The 15,000-nt window shown below is 38.3% G+C and overlaps 2 protein-coding genes across 2 annotated transcripts in view; both read left to right on the forward strand.

Moving 5' to 3' along the window:
• Positions 1-5,089, forward strand: part of actr6 (actin related protein 6) — an 18,999-nt gene extending 13,910 nt beyond the window's left edge. The window contains exon 12 of the mRNA XM_053318783.1: positions 4,960-5,089. Within this exon, the coding sequence (XP_053174758.1) occupies positions 4,960-5,089 (130 nt within the window). The remainder of the gene's footprint in view (positions 1-4,959) is intronic.
• A 1,222-nt stretch (positions 5,090-6,311) lies between these two features.
• The window catches only part of sycp3 (synaptonemal complex protein 3), a 12,983-nt gene continuing 4,294 nt past the window's right edge, over positions 6,312-15,000 (forward strand). Inside the window, exons 1-5 of the mRNA XM_053318782.1 lie at positions 6,312-6,429; positions 9,152-9,233; positions 9,536-9,570; positions 11,866-11,983; positions 13,194-13,293. Of these exons, the coding sequence (XP_053174757.1) occupies positions 6,312-6,429; positions 9,152-9,233; positions 9,536-9,570; positions 11,866-11,983; positions 13,194-13,293 (453 nt within the window). The remainder of the gene's footprint in view (positions 6,430-9,151; positions 9,234-9,535; positions 9,571-11,865; positions 11,984-13,193; positions 13,294-15,000) is intronic.

A 15,000-nucleotide genomic window follows, 5' to 3' on the forward strand; every position in this document is an offset into this window, starting at 1 on the left:
ACACTACTACTACACACTACTACTACACACTATACACTACTACTACACACTACTACTACACACTACTACACACTACTTCACACTACTACACACTACTACTACACACTACTACTACACACTACTACACACTACTACTACACACTACTACACACTACTACACACTATACACACTACTACACACACTACTACACACTATACACACTACTACTACACACTACTACACACTATACACACTACTACTACACACTACTACACACTACTACACAGTACTGCACACTACTACTACACACTACTACACACTACTACACACAGTACTACACACTACTACACACTACTACACACAGTACTACACACTACTACCTGACAGGTACACACTACTACACACTACTACACACTACTACTACACTACTACTACACACTACTACACACTACTACACACTACTACTACACACTACTACACACTACTACTACACACACTACTACACACTACTACACACTACTACACACTACTACTACACACTACTACTACACACTATACACACTACTACTACACACTACTACACACTACTACTACACACTACTTCACACTACTACTACACACTACTACTACACACTACTACACACTACTTCACACTACTACACACTACTACTACACACTACTACTACACACTACTACACACTACTACTACACACTACTACTACACACTATACACTACTACTACACACTACTACTACACACTACTACACACTACTTCACACTACTACACACTACTACTACACACTACTACTACACACTACTACACACTACTACACACTACTACTACACACTACTACACACTACTACACACTACTACTACACACTACTACACACTACTACACAGTACTGCACACTACTACTACACACTACTACACACTACTACACACTACTACTACACACTACTACACACTACTACACACTACTACTACACACTACTACACACTACTACACAGTACTGCACACTACTACACACTACTACTACACACTACTACACACTACTACTACACACTACTACACACAGTACTACACACTACTACACACTACTACACACTACTACACACTACTACTACACACTACTACACACTACTACACACTACTACTACACACTACTACACACTACTACTACACACTACTACACACTACTACTACACTACTACTACACACTACTACACACTACTACACACTACTACTACACACTACTACACACTACTACTACACACTACTACACACTACTACTACACACTACTACACACTACTACACACTACTACTACACACTACTACACACTACTACACACTACTACACACTATCACACTATACACACTACTACACACTACTACACACTATACACACTATACACACTATACACACTACTACACACTATACACACTACTACACACTATACACACTATACACACTATACACACTACTACTACACACTACTACACACTACTACTACACACTACTACACACTACTACACACTACTACTACACACTACTACACACTATACACACTATACACACTACACACTACTACTACACACTACTACACACTACTACACACTATACACACTATACACACTACACACTACTACTACACACTACTACACACTACTACACACTACTACACACTACTGCACACTACTTCACACTACTACTACACACTACTACTACACACTACTTCACACTACTACACACTACTACTACACACTACTACTACACACTACTACACACTACTACACACTACTACACACTACTACTACACACTACACACTATACACACTACTACTACACACTACTAAACACTACTACACACTATACACACTACTACACAGTACTACACACTACTACTACACACTATACACACTACTACTACACACTATACACACTACTACACACTACTACTACACAGTACTACACACTACTACACACTACTACTACACACTACTACACACTATACACACTACTACACACTACTACACACTACTACTACACACTACTACACACTACTACACACTACTACACACTATACACACTACTACACACTACTGCACACTATACACACTACTACACACTATACACTACTACTACACACTACTACTACACACTACTACTACACACTACTACACACTACTGCACACTATACACACTACTGCACACTATACACACTACTACACACTACTACACAGTACTACACACTACTACTACACACTACTACACACTACTACACACTACTACACACTACTACTACTACACACTACTACACACTACTACACACTACTACTACACACTACTACTACACACTACTACTACACACTACTACTACACACTACTACTACACACTACTACACACTACTACACACTACTACTACACACCACTACTACACACTATACACACTATTCACACTACTACACACTACTACTACACACTACTACACACTACTACACACTATACACACTACTACACACTACTACACACTACTACTACTACACACTACTACACACTACTACTACACACTATACACACTACTACACACTACTACACACTACTACACACTACTACTACACACTACTACTACACACTACTACACACTACTACTACACACTACTACACACTACTACACACTACTACTACTACACACTACTACACACTACTACACACTACTACTACACACTACTACTACACACTACTACACACTACTACACACTATACACACTACTACACACTACTACACACTACTACTACTACACACTACTACACACTACTACTACACACTATACACACTACTACACACTACTACACACTACTACACACTACTACTACACACTACTACTACACACTACTACACACTACTACTACACACTACTACTACACACTACTACACACTACTACACACTACTACTACTACACACTACTACACACTACTACACACTACTACACACTACTACTACTACACACTACTACACACTACTACACACTACTACTACACACTACTACTACACACTACTACACACTACTACACACTACTACTACACACTACTACTACACACTACTACTACACACTACTACACACTACTACACACTACTACTACACACTACTACTACACACTACTACACACTACTACACACTTTATACTAAATGTACATTTTAACAAACCTGATGCTGCTTTTAAATGGGAGGGAAGGAATGAAGGAAGGAAGGAGGGAAGGAGGGAAGGAAGGAGGGAAGGAAGGAAGGAAGGAAGGAGGGAAGGAAGGAGGGAGGGAAGGAGGGAGGGAAGGAGGGAAGGAAGGAAGGAGTGAAGGAAGGAAGGAAGGAAGGAAGGTAGGTAGGTAACGTGTTTCTTGGTGTTTCAGTCCGATCACGTTCCCGTGGGAAGGAGGGAGGGAAGGAGGGAAGGAAGGAAGGAAGGAGGGAAGGAAGGAAGGAAGGAAGGAAGGAGGGAAGGAAGGAGGGAGGGAAGGAGGGAGGGAAGGAGGGAAGGAAGGAAGGAGGGAAGGAAGGAAGGAAGGAAAGAGGGAGGGAAGGAAGGAAGGAAGGAAGGAGGGAAGGAAGGAAGGAGGGAGGGAAGGAGGGAGGGAGGGAAGGAAGGAAGGAAGGAGGGAAGGAAGGAGGGAAGGAAGGAAGGAGGGAAGGAAGGAAGGAGGGAGGGAAGGAAGGAGGGAAGGAAGGAGGGAAGGAAGGAAGGAGGGAGGGAAGGAGGGAGGGAGGGAAGGTAGGTAACGTGTTTCTTGGTGTTTCAGTCCCATCACGTTCCCGTGGGAAGGAGGGAAGGAAGGAAGGAGGGAAGGAAGGAAGGAGGGAAGGAAGGAAGGAGGGAGGGAAGGAGGTAAGGAAGGAAGGAAGGAGGGAAGGAAGGAGGGAAGGAGGGAAGGAAGGAAGGTAACATGTCTCTTGGTGTTTCAGCCCGATCACGTTCCCGTGGGAAGGAGGGAAGGAAAGAAGGAGGGAAGGAAGGAAGGAAGGAGGGAAGGAAGGAAGGAAGGAGGGAAGGAAGGAGGGAAGGAGGGAAGGAAGGAAGGTAACATGTCTCTTGGTGTTTCAGCCCGATCACGTTCCCGTGGGAAGGAGGGAAGGAAAGAAGGAGGGAAGGAAGGAAGGAAGGAGGGAAGGAAGGAAGGAAGGAGGGAAGGAAGGAAGGAAGGAGGGAAGGAAGGAGGGAAGGAGGGAAGGAAGGAAGGTAACATGTCTCTTGGTGTTTCAGTCCGATCACGTTCCCGTGGGAAGGAGGGAAGGAAGGAAGGAAGGAAGGAAGGAAGGGAGGGAGGAAGGGAGGAAGGAAGGATAGATAACATGTGTCTTGGTGTTTCAGTCCCATCACGTTCCCGTGGGAAGGAGGGAAGGAAGGAAGGAAGGAAGGAAGGAAGGAAGGAAGGAAGGGAGGGAGGAAGGGAGGAAGGAAGGATAGATAACATGTGTCTTGGTGTTTCAGTCCGATCACGTTCCCGTGGGAAGGAGGGAGGGAGGGAGGGAGGGAGGGAGGGAGGGAGGGAGGGAAGGAAGGAGGGAAGGAAGGAAGGAAGGAAGGAAGGAAGGAAGGAGGGAAGGAAGGAAGGATAGATAACGTGTTTCTTGGTGTTTCAGTCCGATCACGTTCCCGTGGGAAGGAGGGAAGGAAGGAGGGAAGGAAGGAAGGAGGGAAGGAAGGAAGGAAGGAAGTAGGGAGTGTAACATGTGTCTTGGTGTTTCAGCCCGATCACGTTCCCGTGGGAAGGAGGGAAGGAGGGAGGGAAGGAAGGAAGGAAGGAGGGAAGGAGGGAGGGAAGGAGGGAAGGAGGGAGTGTAACATGTGTCTTGGTGTTTCAGCCCGATCACGTTCCCGTGGGAAGGAGGGAAGGAGGGAGGGAAGGAAGGAAGGAAGGAGGGAAGGAGGGAGGGAAGGAGGGAAGGAGGGAGTGTAACATGTGTCTTGGTGTTTCAGCCCGATCACGTTCCCGTGGGAAGGAGGGAAGCTGCTGTCCAACCATCCCGACTACGATGAGATGCTGGTGACCAGAGAAGACTACGAGGAGAACGGACACTTCATCTGTGAAGACAAGTTCGACATTTAACCCCCTGACCTCTGACCTCTGACCCCTGACCCCTGACCCCTGACCTCTGACCCTGACCCTAACCCTAACCTTCGACACACTTTTCTCTTTTTTTACGTGTACATTTGTTTCCTTTTTGTTAATAAACTGAATTAAACTTTGTCTTTTTTAAACAAACAGTCTTTTAAAGAGTCTGTTAACTTCTGTCTCATTCCTGTCTTCAGTGTTCAGAGGTTTATAATTTAATTTAAAGAAGTTTTTTTAAAGTATGTTTTTGGTCATTTCATACATTTATTAGAGAGTGGAGAGAAAACACAGTATTATTATTACTCTGATAAAAATAATTATATGTACTTTTTTTTTTCAAATACTGAAATACTTAAATTAAAATTTGATTTAGTCAAATTAAAAATTAATCATCATTAATTATTACATGTCATCATTTTGACATCTTATCTCATGATTTTGATTTTGACTTTATGAGTTTGAGACAGTTTAGTTAAAATGATAGCATAGTAAACATGAACAATTATTTTTAAAGAAGCATAAAATCTTTTTTCTTTTCCATAACTGGCAGGAATGTTCTTCTGTTGAGTTTTACTTTTTATTATTTTGAGATTTAAATAGAAAGTTAAAATTATGAGATTAAAAAATATATAACTACATTAAAATGAATTAAAATGATAAGATAATAATTTCCAAAGCTTTGTCTGCGAGGTTGTAATATTTATTTTTAACTTTAATTAATTCAACCATCAGAAGTAAAAATAAAAATATGATTATTATTTAGTTTGACTTTTTACATCATGATTTTAACAAACCATTATCAATAAAAACTAAATCACGACTAACTTTCCTTTAAAAGTTTGGTCATGATTTGTCTTCCGTACCAGTGAAGAGTGAATGTTTTTTTTTTTATTGACAGTAAAAAGCTGCTTTAGGCTCAAAGTTTAGGGAATAACTTTTATAAAACGCTATAACTCGACATATAAACAAATAAATATGATAAATGAAAGTAATTAAATCATTTTGCGGTTTGATTTTGTACTCTGTCCTCTTTAATCCTCCTTAAAGGAGACGTTACTTCTGGCGGGAAACGAGCCGTCGCTGCAGCCGCTAGCTTAGTTAGCCTGCTAGCCCGTTAGCTCGTTAGCTCTGCTGCTTTACTCCTGCTGCTGCTGCTGGTTTGAAGCCGAGAGGAAGAAACGTCCGTCGGTCTGCGAGCAGAGAGGAAGAAGAAGAAATGGCGACGGGAAGAAAACAGATGAAGAAAAAACACACAGAGGAAAAAAAAGATAAAGTTTTTGATTTTATTGAAGATGAAAAGAAAGAGCTGAGCGGCTCAGAGGACGAAGTCAGAGGTAAGATTACTTTTAAGATGTAATCAGATTACAACTATCAATAACTAAGTACATCTAGTACTTTACTGTAGTACAGTTAGAGGTACTAGTACTATACTGTAGTACAGTTAGAGGTACTAGTACTCTACTGTAGTACAGTTTGAGGTACTAGTACTTTACTGTAGTACAGTTAGAGGTACTAGTACTTTACTGTAGTACTGTTAGAGGTACTAGTACTTTACAGTAGTACAGTTAGAGGTACTAGTACTTTACTGTAGTACAGTTAGAGGTACTAGTACTTTACTGTAGTACTGTTAGAGGTACTAGTACTTTACTGTAGTACAGTTAGAGGTACTAGTACTTTACTGTAGTACTGTTAGAGTACTAGTACTTTACTGTAGTACAGTTTGAGGTACTAGTACTATACTGTAGTACAGTTAGAGGTACTAGTACTTTACTGTAGTACAGTTAGAGGTACTAGTACTTTACTGTAGTACTGTTAGAGTACTAGTACTTTACTGTAGTACAGTTTGAGGTACTAGTACTATACTGTAGTACAGTTAGAGGTACTAGTACTTTACTGTAGTACAGTTAGAGGTACTAGTACTTTACTGTAGTACTGTTAGAGGTACTAGTACTTTACTGTAGTACAGTTTGAGGTACTAGTACTTTACTGTAGTACAGTTTGAGATACTAGTACTTTACTGTAGTACTGTTCAGGGACGTGCACATGATTATAGAGAGGCAGGGGCTCAAAGGTAGAAAAGGGCAGAGCAAAGTGCATGCCAATTTTTTTTCGGTCCTTTACACAATATGGAAATTAATGTAAAATTAAAAATAAAGTGCTAATAGTAAAGCTAACTACTTAGCTGTGTGTCCTGTGTAGGTGAAAGTGATGCAATTGCTCTTTCCTTTGTGTCAACAAATTATTGCCAACATGAGTTCATTCACATAGGCTTCATCATAGGCTTGGAAGACATGCAAAGCAATAAAACACTGGTTTATTATTAGGCTATTTAAAGTTTAAATACAGATGGTAATATTTCAAACACAGATAACCTACATCTTATATCCCCAGAATGCTGAAATTACTATAATATCATTATTATTATTATTATTATTATTTTGTTAGCCCACACAGTAGGCCTAGTAGCAAAGTCACAATAAACTTTATATCTAAACCTCGGACCTGTACTTCAGACCTGTAGTGAGGAGGGAAATATGATCCGCCGTAAACACGGTGCATTTTATTTTGAAAATTAACCCAGTGTTTTATTTTGTATTTTGTACACGATTTCCTATCCCGCACAATCTGCTCTGTGCTAAATTGACGTCCGGCAAAAGTAGAAGCTGACACATTGACTAAAATAGAGCGTTTTTGAAATATTACCCATATTTAAGCACGTTGAATAAGTGGACGGAGACTAGTTAGACCATAACTCACAGGTTCACGTTGCTCCACTGTCACGTCTCCTCAGTTATCCATGGTGCATCTCTCTCTCTCTCTCTCTCTCTCTCTCTCTCTCGGCTCTAACAGGAATTTATTAATGTTATTTAAAAAACAACAACACACACACACACAGAGGGCACTTTTTAATACGAGGCAAAAAGGGCAGGGGCTCAAGCACCCCTAGGGCCCTATGTGTGCACGTGCCTGGTACTGTTAGAGGTACTAGTACTATACTGTAGTACAGTTTGAGGTACTAGTACTATACTCTAGTACAGTTAGAGGTACTAGTACTTTACTGTAGTACAGTTAGAGGTACTAGTACTTTACTGTAGTACTGTTAGAGGTACTAGTACTATACTGTAGTACAGTTAGAGGTACTAGTACTTTACTGTAGTACTGTTAGAGGTACTAGTACTTTACTGTAGTACTGTTAGAGTACTAGTACTTTACTGTAGTACAGTTTGAGGTACTAGTACTATACTGTAGTACAGTTAGAGTACTAGTACTTTACTGTAGTACAGTTTGAGGTACTAGTACTATACTGTAGTACTGTTAGAGGTACTAGTACTTTACTGTAGTACTGTTAGAGGTACTAGTACTTTACTGTAGTACAGTTAGAGGTACTAGTACTATACTGTAGTACAGTTAGAGGTACTAGTACTTTACTGTAGTACAGTTTGAGGTACTAGTACTATACTGTAGTACAGTTAGAGGTACTAGTACTTTACTGTAGTACAGTTAGAGGTACTAGTACTATACTGTAGTACAGTTAGAGGTACTAGTACTATACTGTAGTACAGTTAGAGGTACTAGTACTTTACTGTAGTACAGTTAGAGGTACTAGTACTTTACTGTAGTACAGTTAGAGGTACTAGTACTTTACTGTAGTACAGTTAGAGGTACTAGTACTATACTGTAGTACAGTTAGAGGTACTAGTACTTTACTGTAGTACAGTTAGAGGTACTAGTACTATACTGTAGTACAGTTAGAGGTACTAGTACTTTACTGTAGTACAGTTAGAGGTACTTGTACTATACTGTAGTACAGTTAGAGGTACTAGTACTTTACTGTAGTACAGTTAGAGGTACTTGTACTATACTGTAGTACAGTTAGAGGTACTAGTACTTTACTGTAGTACAGTTAGAGGTACTAGTACTTTACTGTAGTACAGTTAGAGGTACTTGTACTATACTGTAGTACAGTTAGAGGTACTAGTACTTTACTGTAGTACAGTTAGAGGTACTAGTACTTTACTGTAGTACAGTTAGAGGTACTAGTACTTTATGTTTCAGATGAACCTCAGATCGTCGTTGAGAAGCCGACAAAGAAACGACCCGCTGACTTCGAGGCTGAACCAGCTTCCTGTGCTGTCGGGTAATATACTATTATTACATATTATATATATTACTGTAGTATTATATATTATATATATTACTGTATTAGTTATATAATATATATATATTAGTGTATTATTATATATTATATATATTAGTGTATTATTATATATTATATATATAACTGTAGTATATATAGATTATATATATGACTGTATTATTATATATTATATATATTACTGTATTATTTATAGATTATATATATGACTGTAGTATTTATACATAATATATATTAGTGTATTGAAGGTGAATGAATGATGTAAACGTGTCTTTTGTCTCCAGAAACGAGGTTCAGTCCATGTTGGAGAAGTTTGGATGTAAGTTTCTGTCAGATTTAATATGAATGAATGAAAGCTGTCAGTAAACACAGCAGTGACGATTCACTCATTATTATTATTAGTAGTAGTAGTAGTGTTATGTTTAACAGCAGACTGCACTAACATGTGTAAACAGTGTAGGGCTGGGCGATATGGCCTTTTACTAATATCCCGATATTTTTAAGCCATGTCACGATACACGATATATATCTCGATATTTTGCCTTAGCCTTGAATTAACACTTTGATGCATACAATCATACCAGTATGATGATTCTACATTAAAACATTGTTCATACTACATTAATATATGCTGATTTTAAACATTCATGCCAAAAGCGTAAATCACAACTAAACAAATTCATCAAAACTGTATTTATTAAAGAGTTATTAAGCAGTGGCACAAACATGTCATTTCAAAACAAATAAAGTGTCTTTTATGCATGATGTAACTAATATGACATATCAAAATAACACTAAATTAAAGTGCACATTTTGTGCATAATGCCACTAGGATATAAAGGTAGAGCTGTCTCTGCTAGGTAGATTATATCAAGTGTGTCGATGATCTTTCTGAATCCGGGCTTTTAACCACACTCACTGGGGCCATGTCTTTCTCTGTGTGGTGTGTTACTGCGGACGTTATCTCCGTCTGTTTTTGACTGTTTTAGTCGTATTGCTGTTCTGGAAAAAGAAGACGCCAGACTCAGTTGCGTCAGTGCTGGTTGCTTCGGCACTTTCTTCAATATGTCACTGGCCGGAGATGTGCTCTTGCAGAGTTTCAAGCACACATGGTGATATAACTTTGTTGTACTACCAGCTTTTGTGGTGACGTTTTTATGGCATACTTTACATATTACGGTTTGTTGTTCAACGTCCTCCCTCTTGTACCCAAACCACCGCCAGATGATGGATCCTGAATTGTTTTGGGGGGAATTAATCTCCCTCCTCCACTTGTCCATATCACCTGCTGCTCCCGCGACCTGAGATCGCTGCTACTGCTGCTACATGCTGCCGGGCATATGACGTTGCACGCACAACAGAATGTGATGTACGTAACTAGGTGCGCTTGTTTTATCTCTCTGTGCGGAGAGATGAGAGAGTGAGAGAAACCTGTAGTTCAACGGGCCGCGACTAAAAACAAACTGCGTGTAAATTGAATGTATACTCGAGTATTCACGATATAGTCATTTTCTACATCCCACAGAGAACAAGCCGCGATACATCGAGTATACTCGATATATCGCCCAGCCCTAAAACAGTGTTTTTGTAGCAGAGGAAGATGCTGAACTAAATAAATCAGATTAAACTAACACACTGCTGTAGAGTTATAATGATTAGTTATTAACTATTAACCATAACTATTCAATTAATCACCAAATATTTAAAAAGTCCAAATTCTCTGATTCAGCTTCTTAAATATGAATATTTACTGGTTTGTTTGATCTGTGACAGTAAAGTGATGATGTCATGTGTTAACAGCTGATATCAGTAAAGTGATGATGTCATGTGTTACCAGCTGATATCAGTAAAGTGATGATGTCATGTGTTACCAGCTGATATCAGTAAAGTGATGATGTCATGTGTTACCAGCTGATATCAGTAAAGTGATGATGTCATGTGTTACCAGCTGATATCAGTAAAGTGATGATGTCATGTGTTAACAGCTGATATCAGTAAAGTGATGATGTCATGTGTTAACAGCTGATATCAGTAAAGTGATGATGTCATGTGTTACCAGCTGATATCAGTAAAGTGATGATGTCATGTGTTAACAGCTGATATCAGTAAAGTGATGATGTCATGTGTTACCAGCTGATATCAGTAAAGTGATGATGTCATGTGTTACCAGCTGATATCAGTAAAGTGATGATGTCATGTGTTAACAGCTGATATCAGTAAGGTGATGATGTCATGTGTTAACAGCTGATATCAGTAAAGTGATGATGTCATGTGTTACCAGCTGATATCAGTAAAGTGATGATGTCATGTGTTAACAGCTGATATCAGTAAAGTGATGATGTCATGTGTTAACAGCTGATATCAGTAAAGTGATGATGTCATGTGTTACCAGCTGATATCAGTAAAGTGATGATGTCATGTGTTACCAGCTGATATCAGTAAAGTGATGATGTCATGTGTTAACAGCTGATATCAGTAAAGTGATGATGTCATGTGTTAACAGCTGATATCAGTAAAGTGATGATGTCATGTGTTAACAGCTGATATCAGTAAAGTGATGATGTCATGTGTTACCAGCTGATATCAGTAAAGTGATGATGTCATGTGTTAACAGCTGATATCAGTAAAGTGATGCAGGCGAAGAAGAAACGTCTGGAGTCTCTGACGAAGAACTACATGAAGGGAAGTCAACACAAGCTGGAGGAGCTGTGGAACAACTACCACGGCCAGAGGTTCATCTGATCACCTATCAATACCAATCAATACCTTATCAATACCTAATCAATACCTTATCAATACATTATCAATACCTATCACTACCTATCAATACCAATCAATACCAATCAATACCTTAACAATACCTATCAATACCTATCAATACCAATCAATACCCTATCAATACCTATCAATACCAATCAATACCTTATCAATACCTTAACAATACCTATCAATACCAATCAATACCAATCAATACCTTAAGAATACCCTATCAATACCTTATCAATACCAATCACTACCTTATCAATACATTATCAATACCTATCAATACCTATCAATACCAATCAATACCAATCAATACCTTAACAATACCCTATCAATACCTTATCAATACCTATCAATACCTATCAATATCTATCAATACCAATCAATACCTTAACAATACCTTATCAATATCTATCAATACCTATCAATATCTATCAATACCAATCACTACCTTATCAATACCTATCACTACCTTATCAATACCTATCAATACCTATCAATACCTAATCAATACTGTTGAGGAGTTTGTCAGTTTGTCCTTCCGTATTCTTTTAATGAAATATAAGGAGAAGCATTTTAGTTCAACACAATCAGTTTTATTTTAACACCAGTAGAATGTGCAATATTACAGAGCTCTGGGTCTGACTTATAGTCTCCCTGACAAGCAACAGAGTGTTCATCTGTCACACTTGATACTGACCATTAAGATGAACTTAATACTGCAAAAGTAAAAGTAATTTAGTGTTAGTGCAATTATCAAAACCAGAATATGATCAGGGTGACTTTTGAACACTGGAAATAAATCATGTACTCATCCAGGCAGCCGTCCAGTGGCACTCAAAGTTTGCATATAATATTAGTAATAAAAACAATAAAACCTATAAATACTTATCAATACCTTATCAATACCTTATCAATACCTTATCAATACCTATCAATACCTTATCAATACCCTATCAATACCTATCAATACCTTATCAATACCCTATCAATACCTATAAATACCTATCAACACCTTATCAATACCTATCAACACCTTATCAATACCTATCAATACCTATCAATACCTATCAATACTTATCAATACTTATCAATACCTTATCAATACGTTACTAATACATAATCAATATATAATCAATATCTATCCCTGATCAATAATGGTGTGCTGCTGTGTTTCAGGCAGAAGATGACTCAGCAGTATTCCCAGCAGGTCTCCTCGGCGCTGCAGCAGTGGGAGACCGAAGCTCAGAGAGCCGAAGACCAGGAGGAGAAACTCAACGTCTGTTCACTCATTCATTCATTCACTCACTCATTCACTCATTCATTCACTCATTCATTCATTCATTCACTCATTCATTCATTCACTCATTCATTCACTCATTCATTCACTCACTCATTCAATCACTCATTCACTCATTCATTCATTCATTCATTCATTCATTCACTCATTCATTCACTCATTCATTCACTCATTCATTCATTCACTCATTCATTCACTCATTCATTCACTCATTCATTCATTCATTCACTCATTCATTCACTCATTCATTCATTCATTCACTCATTCATTCATTCGCTCATTCACTCACTCACTCATTCATTCACTCATTCATTCATTCATTCATTCATTCATTCATTCACTCATTCATTCACTCATTCACTCATTCATTCACTCATTCATTCACTCATTCATTCACTCACTCATTCAATCACTCATTCACTCATTCATTCATTCATTCATTCATTCATTCACTCATTCATTCACTCATTCATTCACTCATTCATTCACTCACTCATTCATTCACTCACTCATTCACTCATTCATTCATTCACTCATTCATTCACTCATTCAATCACTCATTCATTCACTCATTCACTCATTCATTCACTCATTCATTCACTCATTCACTCACTCATTCATTCATTCATTCACTCATTCATTCACTCATTCATTCACTCACTCATTCAATCACTCATTCAATCACTCATTCATTCATTCACTCATTCATTCACTCACTCATTCACTCACTCATTCAATCACTCATTCACTCATTCATTCACTCACTCATTCACTCATTCATTCACTCACTCATTCACTCACTCATTCATTCACTCACTCATTCATTCACTCATTCATTCACTCATTCACTCATTCATTCACTCATTCATTCACTCATTCACTCATTCATTCATTCACTCATTCATTCACTCATTCATTCATTCATTCACTCATTCAATCACTCATTCATTCACTCATTCACTCATTCATTCACTCATTCATTCACTCATTCACTCACTCATTCACTCATTCATTCATTCACTCATTCATTCATTCATTCATTCATTCACTCATTCATTCACTCATTCATTCACTCATTCATTCACTCACTCATTCATTCACTCACTCATTCACTCATTCATTCATTCACTCATTCATTCACTCATTCAATCACTCATTCATTCACTCATTCACTCATTCATTCACTCATTCATTCACTCATTCACTCACTCATTCACTCACTCATTCATTCATTCATTCACTCATTCATTCACTCATTCATTCACTCACTCATTCAATCACTCATTCAATCACTCATTCATTCATTCACTCATTCATTCACTCACTCATTCACTCACTCATTCAATCACTCATTCACTCATTCATTCACTCATTCATTCACTCATTCATTCACTCACTCATTCACTCACTCATTCATTCACTCACTCATTCATTCACTCATTCATTCATTCATTCACTCATTCATTCACTCATTCATTCACTCACTCATTCACTCACTCATTCATTCACTCACTCATTCATTCACTCATTCATTCACTCATTCACTCATTCATTCACTCATTCATTCACTCATTCACTCATTCATTCATTCACTCATTCATTCACTCATTCATTCATTCACTCATTCACTCATTCATTCATTCACTCATTCATTCACTCACTCATTCATTCATTCATTCACTCATT

This window comes from Scomber japonicus, chromosome 5 (assembly GCF_027409825.1).
Source record: "Scomber japonicus isolate fScoJap1 chromosome 5, fScoJap1.pri, whole genome shotgun sequence".
Taxonomy (NCBI): domain Eukaryota; kingdom Metazoa; phylum Chordata; class Actinopteri; order Scombriformes; family Scombridae; genus Scomber; species Scomber japonicus.